The 12,127-nt window shown below is 42.8% G+C and overlaps 1 protein-coding gene and 1 long non-coding RNA gene across 4 annotated transcripts in view; one reads left to right on the top strand and one right to left on the bottom strand.

The window, feature by feature from the left end:
- LOC308458119 (kelch domain-containing protein 3-like) overlaps positions 1-12,127 on the top strand; it is an 80,336-nt gene that overhangs the window by 48,688 nt on the left and 19,521 nt on the right. For all 3 annotated transcript variants that reach the window (XM_080972832.1, XM_080972833.1, XM_080972834.1), the window contains exons 14-15: positions 4,387-4,435; positions 8,994-9,084. In XM_080972832.1, the coding sequence (XP_080828958.1) occupies positions 4,387-4,435; positions 8,994-9,084 (140 nt within the window). The remainder of the gene's footprint in view (positions 1-4,386; positions 4,436-8,993; positions 9,085-12,127) is intronic.
- The window catches only part of LOC308458463, a 229,277-nt gene continuing 223,193 nt past the window's right edge, over positions 6,044-12,127 (bottom strand). Inside the window, exon 3 of the long non-coding RNA XR_013977442.1 lies at positions 6,044-6,946. This is a non-coding gene — a long non-coding RNA (uncharacterized lncRNA). The remainder of the gene's footprint in view (positions 6,947-12,127) is intronic.

Genomic DNA, 12,127 nt, shown 5'->3' with positions numbered 1-12,127 from the left:
AGCAGCGGGAGGCCCCATTAGCTAAAGTGGTACCTCAGGTTAAGATCAGTTTCAGGTTAAGAACGGGCCTCCGGAACGAATTAAGTTCTTGACCCGAGGTACCACTGTACTATGGTTTTGCTGGGCTGATTATTATTTCCTTTTGGTGCCATTTCAATGCTATTGCCTGTTTTCATGGTTTTGTGTCAATTTGCAAGGACATCCCTGTATGGCAAAACTTCCCTTTCTCTCCCCCCACATGCCCCCCATCTGGTCTGGAGAGTGGGGGGACCCTATACAGCAGCTCCTCAGGCTGCTTTCTGAAAGGCACTTGTTTGTTTGTTTGTTACATTTATATTCCACCTCCCCCCCCCCCCGATCTCAAGGCGTTGGATATGGTTCTCCTCTACCCTATTTCATCCTCCCGACAGCCCTTTGAGGCAGGTTAGGCTAAGAGATGGTGACTGGCGCAAGGTCGCCCAGTGAGCTTCATGGCTGAGTGCGGATTCAAACCCTGGTCTCCCAGGTCCTAGTCCAATGCTATAACCCAGGGGTCAGCAAACCTTTTCAGCAGGGGGCCGGTCCACTGTCCCTCAGACCTTGTGGGGGGCCGGACTATATTTTTTTTAAAAAAATATATAACGAATTCCTATGCCCCACAAATAACCAAGAGATGCATTTTAAATAAAAGCACACCTTCTACTCATATAAAAACACACTGATTCCCAGATCTTCCACGGGCCGGATTTAGAAGGCGATTGGGCCGGATCCAGCCCCCGGGCCTTAGTTTGCCTACCCATGCTCTAACCATTACACCACACTTCTCTCTTGTGGCCTTATGCAGAATGGTGGAAATGGGGCTATAAGTGTTTGCTCCCTTCTTGAAGTGGTTTTAATTGCTGTGATTAAACGTTATTTAATGGTTGTTTGTGTTTTCTAGCTGTGGTTTGAGTGCTTCATTGTGTTTTGTTATTATTAGGTTTATTACCCACTAGGGCAGGTTAGAGTAATATGAAATACAATGTTAAAACCATGTAAATCAATTACTTTTTTTTTTTAAATAATTTTTTATTAAGGTTTCAATCAAAAATTGAACAGAAAAAAAATACACAAATACACGATACAAATCCCAGAAAGGAATAAAAAAACACGAAAAGCAAGAAACAACAATAAAAAAAAAGAAACATAACAATTAAAAACAATATCACTTTTCCATTTCCGTTTTTGAGTTTACTTATTTTCTGGACTTCCTCATACCTCCCTCTTTTGTATTCCAATCCAAATTGTTTGTCCAGCAATTTCTTTTCCACTTTTTTAATCCCAATCTTTAATTTTAATATAATATATAACACTTAAACTTCTTTGATCCTAATCTTTAATCTTAATGTAATATAACATTAAAATTTTACCTCTTAAGTACCAAATTTCCATTTCCTTAAACATCTTTAATCCTAATCTTTAATCTTAGTCTATCAATAACTTTAACCTGTACATCTGGAAACCACTTATTTTCGATCCAACATCACTCTAACATTCTTTAATTTTGCAATGTTTCTGAAGATAATCTTTGAATTTCTTCCAATCTTCCTCCACCAACCCTTCTCCCTGGTCACGGATTCTACCAGTCATTTCCGCCAGTTCCATATAGTCCATCAGTTTCATCTGCCATTCCTCCAGCGTGGGAAGTTCTTGTGTCTTCCAATACTTTGCGATAAGTATTCTTGCTGCTGTTGTTGCATACCAAACCATGTAAATCAATTACTGTTCTTGTCAAACTGTCTCTTTTCATTGTAACATTATCGGGCAATAGCCAACTAAGTTATACTCAGAGTATATCCACTGAAATCAATAGACTTTAGTTTCTTTTCCCATTTTAATGTTATTTTAGGTTCTAATTTGTGAGAGACTACAATCATGTTTCTCTGTTAGAAGAATGGGCTTGGATATCACTCATTGTTTTAATTTATTCATTAGCCACATTGAGCTCATTAAAGAAAGACAATATACAAATGCTTTAAATCAATTGATAATCCAAAAATATAAAAGGGTTTTAAACACAGGAGGAGAAGGAAAACAAATTATAGTTCATTGGACAACGTGCCATTTCTCCTTGACTGATAAATGATCACAGAATTATCACAGAAAGGGGATTGATAAGATTATTGCTGACTTATAATGATTGAAAAGCACTTTGAACATTAAAACTGCTGTAGAAATGATTGATATTTGAAATCCATTTCAGAGGTTCTTCCAAGTAGTTAACTACATTTTATGCATCAAAGGCTTGAGAGGTCCATATAAGCTACCAATTTTATTTTGCTTTGAGCATTGGAACATTATTTAAAAACAAGAAACAAATCCTCCTAGATCTATCTCTGTAAATTAAAACAGTGAACACCATAATGTTAGCATTGCGGATATAATGGAATTACTATACATTGACTTGACCCTTGCCATTGTGCAGAAGCAATGATAATTTGTGGCTTTATTGAAAGCCATTGAACACTCATATGTTCCTGAAGAATTAATGTCACTATTCCACCCTATAAAACAGAGTAATAAATTAGTGCCTGGATTACTGCATATCTGCACAGAGCTACTAAAGTAGACTTTATACTAAATGTGCTGTTTCAGCCAAAGCTGTAGGGGCATATGTAGTTCTCTGTGCAGGGATGCAGGTGGCGCTGTGGTCTAAACCACTGAGCCTCTTGGGCTTGCTGATCAGAAGGTCAGCGGTTCAAATCCCTGCAACGGGGTGAGCTCTTATCACTCTGTCCCAGTTCCTGCCACCCTAGCCATTCAAAAGCATGCCAGTGCAGGTAGATAAATAGGACCGCAGTGGCAGGAAGGTAAATGTCGTTTCTGTGCTCTCTGGTTTCTATCACGGTGTTCCAGTTTGCCTCCTCCAAGTGGAAGAAACCTGGGCAGTGCTGAATGTCACTTCCATTGCCAGGTGTGTCCTGCTGGAAACAGAAAAGGGCTTTCCCGTTGGCCTGCCTGTATATCCACTCAGTTGCCAAGTGCTTTTGTGACATCACAAGATACTCACAGCCAATTGCAACAGCTGGGGAGGCATCATCTTTATTGCTTTGAACCTCACAATGGTGGGTGGACCTTTCAGTGATTGTGTGCTTGTTTATTTGGGACACGGGTGGCGCTGTGGTCTAAACCACTGAGCCTCTTGGGCTTGCCCATCAGAAGGTCAGCAGTTCGAATCCGCACGATGGGGTGAGCTCCCGTTGCTCTGTCCCAGCTCCTGCCACCCTAGCAGTTCGAAAGCACACCAGTACAAGTAGATAAATAGGTACCGCTGTGGCAGGAAGGTAAACGGCGTTTCTGTGCTCTCTGGTTTCCGTCACAGTGTCCCATTGTGCCAGAAGCAGATTAGTCCTGCTGGCCGCATGACCCGGAAAGCTGTCTGCGGACAAACGCCGGCTCCCTCGCCCTGAAAGTGAGATGAGTGCAGCAACCCCATAGTCGCCTTTGACTGGACTTAACTGTCCAGGAGTCCTTTACCTTTTACCTTTGCACCTCCCATTCCGCCACTTTGGGTAAAATGGGAAGTGCCGCATGGCAACCACCATCTAGGCTGCTCATCCCACCCCACCCCACCCCACCAACATCCGCATTGGTTTTGGGCTCTGCAAAATCTCACATGATTTCAGCATGATCTTGCCCCAAATCAGCACAAATGCTGCCAGTAGGGCAAGCAAGGAGCTGACTGGGGCACCACCTGAGGCAGAGTGGACCTGCCTCATTCTGCCTAATACCTGGGCCGGCTCCATCTCTGTTACGTTTAGCAGAACATCACAACATTCTGCATTTCTCTTCCCACACTCCGCATCTTTGGCAGCCGCGTGGGATGGAGAGTTAAATGTGAAATTTCCGATATCATGAAACGTATTACGTTCTGTTCAGTTGTTACAAAGAGGGCGGTAGAATTTAAAACACACAGCTGTTGTTTTTGACAGCTGGATGTTCAGCAACTTATCTGTTATTAGTGCTTAGACGCCACTCTCTCAGACTAAATTTTGTCAGCAAACAAATAGATAAAAAAACGACTATACTTTTAGACTTATTTATATATTGCATTATGTGCAGCCTTTCTCCTGAGGCACCCAAGGGGGCTATAATATTGTAAAAATAAATATTGAAAGATATGAAGTGTTACGCTGCTGATGTGAACATACCCTCAGTCTTGGAGGAAGAAAGCCATAGCATTTTTGCTAGGCTCATTTATCACCTGCAGAAGCTACCAAGCAAGCCCTGTATATGCATAATTGTAATTGCGTTGCCTTGGACAAAACAGACTTCACAGTTTTTTCTTAATGATCAAATGGTAAGCTGTTGATTTCTTTTTAACTGAAACCTAGTGCCGAGCCAATGGATGTTTCTGTCTCTTTTCAGTTATGAAGGAGATTCTTTCAGAACTGGGAATCCAGGGAGTAAGCAGCAGGTATTGTGTCTGTCATTTTTCTTTTCCTCTTATACATTCTCAGAGGGAAAGGGGCTGGAAACACCAATTATTCTTGTAATAATGGTAGTTTGTATGTAAGGAAATAGTAAGGAAAACCTCTCCCGTATATCTGTGTGTGTGTATATATATATATGTATGTATATATATATATATATATATATACACACACACACACACATATATACATATATATACATACACACACACAGTGTGTGTGTGTATATATATATATATAGTTTTTCAAATTAAAGTTTTATAATCACATATCCAACATACAACATAAAAACAAGATTCCAAGGAATCTCCTGGATTTCCCTCCTCCCCTTTGTAGGTCCTATTGTTAGTCATTTCCTCCTGCATCTTTTTTGATAATCCAAATCTTTTACCTCTCCACCGTGTCCAAAATTCACCAATTATTCCAAACCTACTAACGATTTTAACTGTTTACAATGGTTTTTAAGATAAATTATAAATTTTCCCCATTCCTTATTAACATCTTGGTCTTCCTGATTTCTGATCCTTCCGGTCATTTTTGCCCTTTCGTCATAATCCATCAACTTAATCTGCCATTCTTCTCTCCCATATATATCAACACAATGAGTTTGGGATTGTTCCCTCAGCTTTTAGGCTGCAACCTATATCCACTTCCCTGTGATTGAGCCCCATTGAACTCAGTGGGACTCAGTGGGAGCAGACATGTATAGAGTTGACTTGTTAGGCCACATGCTTATACACCAGAGGTTAGGACTCCAACCACTAATGGCCCCAGCCAACAAGGCCACTGGTCAGGGATAATCAGAGTTGCATCTCAGTCTGTATAACGTTTACTGCACGTGTAACTTGTTAAGATAGAGTTGTACATTTATCCACTCCATGTTTTCAGTATCTCCAGGTTTTGTCTTGCACATGGAACCTTAGTATGTTAGTAAATTTGGTTTTATACTTATAAGCCAGTTTGTGGTGTTGTTGTTTTGTTGTATTACTATTACTGTCACCACATTTGATACTTTGTGTGTATACTTACTAGTCACCATATATGCCATTTTTCAGTTTTAAAAAGCATTACAGTGGTACCTCGGGTTACATACGCTTCAGGTTACATATGCTTCAGGTTACAGACTCCGCTAACCCAGAAATAATACCTCAGGTTAAGAACTTTGCTTCAGGATGAGAACAGAAATCGCTCAGCGACAGCGCGGCGGCAGCAGGAGGCCCCATTAGCTAAAGTGGTGCTTCAGGTTAAGAACAGTTTCAGGTTAAGAACGGACCTCTGGAACAAATTAAGTACGTAACCAGAGGTACCACTGTATGGGACAGCGCACTGCATAAATCTAAAACGAGCTAACAAAAAGCGGAATAAAGGAAAATCCAACCATGAGAAAAACATGGTAAAAAAAGAAGCAAATCATCATACAGTAATGTTAAAAAAGAAATATGGACTATGGAAACTTGATGATACAGAAAGGCAAACCATAAGCTATAAACACATCACTGCCTTAATGCAGTCTTATTCTTCATAAATTCTATTAAAACCTATGGCACATAAATTCAAGAAAATGAGCTTGAAATTGGCATGCCAGAATCCAGCGCTCAGATGTTGCTTTTTGCACGTGCAACAATAGAATTGTTACCACGGGCGAAGAAAATGTTTTCTTGTTTCTCAATGGTTCCATACGAACATGGTCAGGTTATCTGCAGTTTCCAAATGACGTGAGATATCTGGTTGCTCACATACAACACCCCCCTGTGCCTATAAATATCTAGCTGACTTCCTTTTTACATAATGGGATGTTGATGAAATAAATTGCTTGAAGACGTCAAAGGAAGGGATGGGTCTCTGACTTTTTTCAAAGAGGCTTGCTGTGGATGGGGAGAGAAGAGGGAGTGATTAAGGATTCAAGGACAAGACCGACAAAAACCTCAATTCAGGTCCTGCCACTCTCAAAATGTTCGTCATTTCAGCTATTCCTAGTATATATTGTCACACACACACACACACCAATCTCCAACATGGGATCCCAGGGAGTTGGAGGCACTTACCCAGGGTCTGTGTTTCCTTTTGGGAAAGATGAGGCACAGCGGAGAATGTGGTGTCTTTATGATATATGGTTTACAGTGGTGCCTCGCAAGACGAAATTAATCCGTTCCGCGAGAGTCTTCGTCTAGCGGTTTTTTCGTCTTGCGAAGCAACCCTATTAGCGGCTTAACGGATTAGCGCTATTAGCGGTTTAGCGGCTATTAAAGGCTTAAAGGCTTAGCGGATTAGCTGCTAAAAGGCTATTAAAGGCTATTAAAGGCTTAGCAGATTAGATAAAGGGGGCGAAAAGCGGAAAAAAAATCTCAAGACTTGCAAGACATTTTCGTCTTGCGAAGCAAGCCCATAGGGAAATTCGTCCTGCGAAGCAACTCAAAAACGGAAAACCCTTTCGTCTAGCGGGTTTTCCGTCTTGCGAGGCATTCGTCTTGCGGGGCACCACTGTATTTACAAATCTATATAGCCTGAGCCTTGGATGGTGGTATCCACAGCAGTCACACTCCAAGAGGTTCTGCCCTCCCCCCCATAAGCTCAGCACTGGATTCATAGAGCCCCCAGCCATAGCCATCTGAGTCTCTCTCTACTAGACCATGGATAGGCAAACTAAGACCCGGGGACTGGATCCGGCCCAATCGCCTTCTAAATCCGGCCCGCGGACGGTCCAGGAATCAGCATGTTTTTACACGAGTAGAATGTGTCCTTTTATTTAAAATGCATCTCTGGGTTATTTGTGGGGCATAGGAATTTGTTGATTTTTTCCCCTTCAAAATATAGTCTGGCCCCCCACAAGGTCTGAGGGACAGTGGACCGGCTCCCTGCTGAAAAAGTTTGCTGACCCCTGGTCTAGACCACTACTTCCTTCTCTGTTGCTTAACTCCTAACACTGACCTGTTCTAAACACATGGCTTCCCTTTATCTGTACCCCACCTATTTGCAAGCTCACACACTGAATTCCTTTCATGCTTTGTGTTCTAATGGCTCATTACCCTGCAGGCTGCCACTTCATGAAGTAGCACAGCCTGAGTAGGGTTGGCATATTTTGAAGCGCCAAAAAGGGGATGCTAGGACGACTCTCATTTTAAATACCCCTGCTATATGCAGGCTATAGAAGTTGAAATACCGTATTTTTCGCCCCATAGGGCGCACCTAGTTTGGGGGGGGGATAAAGAAAAAAAAATATTTCTCCCCCCAGGTGCGTGGCTGGGGTGGGGGAAGCCCAAACTTCCCCCGACCCCAGAACAGGCTGCTATCCGCTCAGCGCGCCCTAAGCTTTGGGATGCAGGCAGCTCTCCGCAAGCCTAGGGAGCCCGGCGGGAACTCCCGCGGGCTCACAAGGCTTGCAGATAGCTTCCTGAAGCCTGGAGAGTGAGAGGGGTCGGTGCGCACCGACCCCTCTCGCTCTCCAGGCTTCAGCGAAAGCCTGCATTCGCCCCATAGGACGCACACACATTTCCCCTTCATTTTTGGAGGGGAAAAAGTGTGTCCTATAGGGCGAAAAATACGGTATATTGCCAAAGGGGGCAGGAGAGGAGAAGAGCAAAGCAAGTCTTCAACCACAAGTTCTGTCTATGTCTCATCCAAAAAGTACAGCCAGAAACGTTTTGGCAATTTTTTAAAAAAATCCACCCAGCAGAATTTTTATCCCTGAAGAAGAGGACATGTCCTGGAAAAAGAGGACACATGGCAACTAAACCTGGCTTAGTTCTTAACACATTTTAATTTCCTAGGATTTGGAAGTGTCTCTTTTTTCTTATTCTTTTTTAGTGGTGAAAAGAAAAGAAAAAGAGAGAAGTAAATGAAAATGAGAAGAAAAGAAAAGAAAAATGCTCAATTACATCTCTATACATTAGTATACAGATGTATATAATTTTATTATCCTAGTAAAAATTTCTTTATCAATAACCTATATTCTGTATAAAGTCATTCCAATTATCTTTATATTTATCCAAAGAAAGTCTGCGTTTATAAGCGGTCTGTTCACATGTTGCTACTATTGTCACGTTGTCAAGTCATTCATTAAGGGGAAGCATATCTCTGGTCTTCCAATTCATCAGGGCATGTAAAATCCAGTTTTGCTGTCCCGTTATCACTTTCCATAAAATAGGTATATAGTTCAAAAGAATATTCACCTCTGAAAATCTTAATTTTTTTCATAGCATCTTATTTATATAGTATGTGTCTAATACATATCTTCATAAACAGGTCTAACAACCAGTTTTTAACACTCCAACCTTAATTAAATTCTAACACTAGCTTAATCTGGAATTTAGGGTGTCTTGTATCCACAGATTGATAACAATATAGATGAGAGACACGTTCAGGAACAGCTTTAAATCCCTTAAGCAATTAGCTTTCCAAAACCTTATCTCCAATTACATGCATATTTTATGTGCAAAGCGGGTGAAATACCCTCTCTGCCTCTCCCTGTCTCATTATGATCGTGTGAAATTAGTATAATCCTAAAATCAATCTTTAAAAAAACCCTCGTGTTTGAATGTGCAGGTTTACTCCCACCAAAATCCCCAAAGTGAAATACGAATTGACAGAATCTCCTTTGCTAACTGGATCTGTTTCTCCGCCGCCTCCTGTTCTGGTAAGTGCCTTATTTCCATTTTGCCTGATCAAGAAATATTTACAATTTGTCAGTGCTGGACATAGGAACATGTGAGAGGCTTCTTTGCCTTGCAGCTGAGCGCCTGTGGATTCGCAGGATATGTTTAACACTGTGACATTACACCTTAGGTGTGCTTCAAGTATCTGATGGGATCCTTGTGTGTATCTGCCAACTCACCCACCTCCCAGCGAAGAACGAGATCTTCTGCAAGAGCCGTCTTTCCCATACGGCTTAGTGGTGCGTTGCGCCAGGGCGCCAGCCTTTCAGGGGTGCCCCAACAAGTGGGGGAGCTGCACGGCTTTGCCGGCAGCCTCCCCTTTCCCTGCACACCCGCCAGCTGTGCCCTGTCAACCATATGGCGGGCGCGGGCGCAGCTTCCCTCCCAAGCCTCTGCGGGGATCACTCTCCTGCAGCGGCATGGGGGAGAGTTGCACACACACACATACCCCCATGGCTGGCAGTGCACAGCTTCACACACACCCCACTATCCATGCTAATTTTGGGGCGCTGAATGGATATTTTCACCCCAGCGCCGCATCTGCTAAAGACGGCCCTGCAAAAGGCGCTGCTCTAAGTGTGCCTTGAGTGAGGTCTGACCCAAGAACAAGCACACAAATGAAGTTTTGGAAAAGGAAAAGTTCATTTCTTGAAACTGAAGAATAAAAGGAGTGTCTCCACCCACATCATTCAGCCCGGACACTGAGGTCCACCTCCGAGGGCCTTCTGGCAGTTCCCTCACTGCGAGAAGTGAAGCTACAGGGAACCAGGCAGAGGGCCTTCTCAGTGGTGGCACCCGCCCTGTGGAATGCCCTCCCATCATATGTCAAGGAGATAAACAACTATCTGACTTTTATAAGACATGTGAAGACAGCCCTGTTTAGGGAAGCTTTTAATGTTTGATCTTTTGCAGTGGTACCTCGGTTTAAGAACAGCCCTGTTTACGAACGATTCGATTTACGAACTCCACAAAACCGGAAGTAGTGTCCCGCTTTGCGAACTTTACCTCAGTCTCAGAATGGAATCTGAACAGTGGAAGGGCACTGGCGGCAGGAGGCCTCATTAGGGAAAGTGCGCCTTGGTTTAAGAACGATTTTGGTATAAGAACAGACTTCTGGAATGGATTAAGTTCGCAAACCGAGATACTACTGTACTATGTTTTTATAGCCGCCCAGAGTGGCTGGGGCAGCCCAGCCAGATGGGCAGGGTATAAATAATAAAATTAATATTGTTGTTATCAAAAGCATATAAAGAACAGTGCAGTTTTAGGACTAATTTAAGTGTGGCAACATGGGCATCTACAGTGGTACCTCGGGTTACATACGCTTCAGGTTACAGACTCCGCTAACCCAGAAATAGTACCTCAGTTAAGAACTTTGCTTCAGGATGAGATCAGAAACCGTGCTCTGGTGGCACGGCAGCAGCAGGAGGCCCCATTAGCTAAAGTGGTGCTTCAGATAAAGAACAGTTTCAGGTTAAGAACGGACCTCCGGAACGAATTAAGTACGTAACCAGAGGTACCACTGTAATTGCAATTGTAGATGCATTTGATTATAGTCCTGACACATTGATAACTCTTAAGCAAAACAATTTAAGATATTCCATGCTAGGAGAAGGAAAATGGCGAGGGTTGGAACTATGGCGGACATTCATACAAATTTGTAGCAATCGGCTGGGATTGCCAAGTTAGACCTTTTTTCTGGCTCCAACTGAGCCACTACTTGTCAGCAGAAGGATAAAAATGTCGGGGGGAAGCCTCTTAATCAGAATCAGGAGTGGGGTGCCTTAGGCCTGCAAGGTCTCTCGCTCTCGCTCTCCGCTCTGAACCCGAGGCATCAAAACCCTTCTGCAAAGCTTCATGGCCTAAAATGAAATGAAAGCTGTCTTTTCGAGGGCAGAGCGAAAGTGACACGGCGGAGCTAAAAACAGCCAATAAACATTTTTTAAAAAACAAACACACAACTGCCTAAATGCGCTTTTCCCTCTCATAGTTGTATTATATGAGGGAGGGCTGTTAGAGAGATCCAAATCAAAGGTGACCCATAGTGAGAGTGTTCCTTACTCTCCTCAGAAAATGGTAAGGGGGCATCTCGTATGTTTCTGACTCATCTTCCCTGCCACTGTCGCCACCCCAGGCAGAACACCTTTTTGATACACAACCCTTGAGCCTTGCCATATAAAATTTATAATTGGGAGAAAATCACTCCTAGCCAGGGGGAGCGCTTTGCCCACAGGGCTAGATAAGAATTCTTCCAAGACCGGTATACCCCCCAACATTTCTTCAATGAAAATAGGGGCGTATTATTATTATTATTATTATTATTATTATTATTATTCCCTGCCCATCTGACTGTGTTGCCCCGGCCAACACATATAAAAACAACATTAAAAATTTAAAAAACTTCCCTACACCTGGCTGCCTTCAGATGTCTTCTAAAGGTTATATAGTTACTTATCTCCTGGGCTCCAGGGTTGCTTAACTCCATACCCTCCAATATTTCTCCAATGAAAATGGGGACGTCCTGAGAAAAAGCGGAATATTCCGGGATCAAAACAGAAACTGGGACTGTCCCTGGAAAATAGGGGCACCTGGAAGGTATGGACCTGTATTAAGGACTCATCCGATGGTTTGCCACTGTTGTTGCCTGGCTGTTCCCCTGCATTTAAAGCCAAGGTATCTCTGTCATGTCATGGGGTATTCTGTGGAGACAATTAGGTCAGAGCAGGAGAAAATGCAAAAGGGGGATATATATATATCGCTAGGTATGCCATGACTTATGCCAGGCCCCAGTCCACTGAGATGAACCCGGTTCTGGTGCCATAGGTCATCCCCGCAGGGGCATCGGTGAAAAATAAGACAAAGGTAAAGTGTGCTGAATGTCTTGAGCATTCTTCCTTTAGTGCCGTAAGCCTTACGTTAATTTAAAAAGAATGACTTCCTGCCAGATGGATTTGACATATGTGTCTAGGATTTCTGCTTGGTTGGTTTTTGGAAGTTTTTTTCCCATCAGAAAGAAAGAAAGAA

The sequence above is a fragment of the Podarcis pityusensis genome (genome assembly GCF_964106645.2).
Source record: "Podarcis pityusensis genome assembly, chromosome: 11".
NCBI classification, from domain to species: Eukaryota; Metazoa; Chordata; class Lepidosauria; order Squamata; family Lacertidae; genus Podarcis; species Podarcis pityusensis.
Note: the sequence above shows the minus strand (reverse complement) of the source record. Positions and strands in the feature narration are given on the sequence as shown.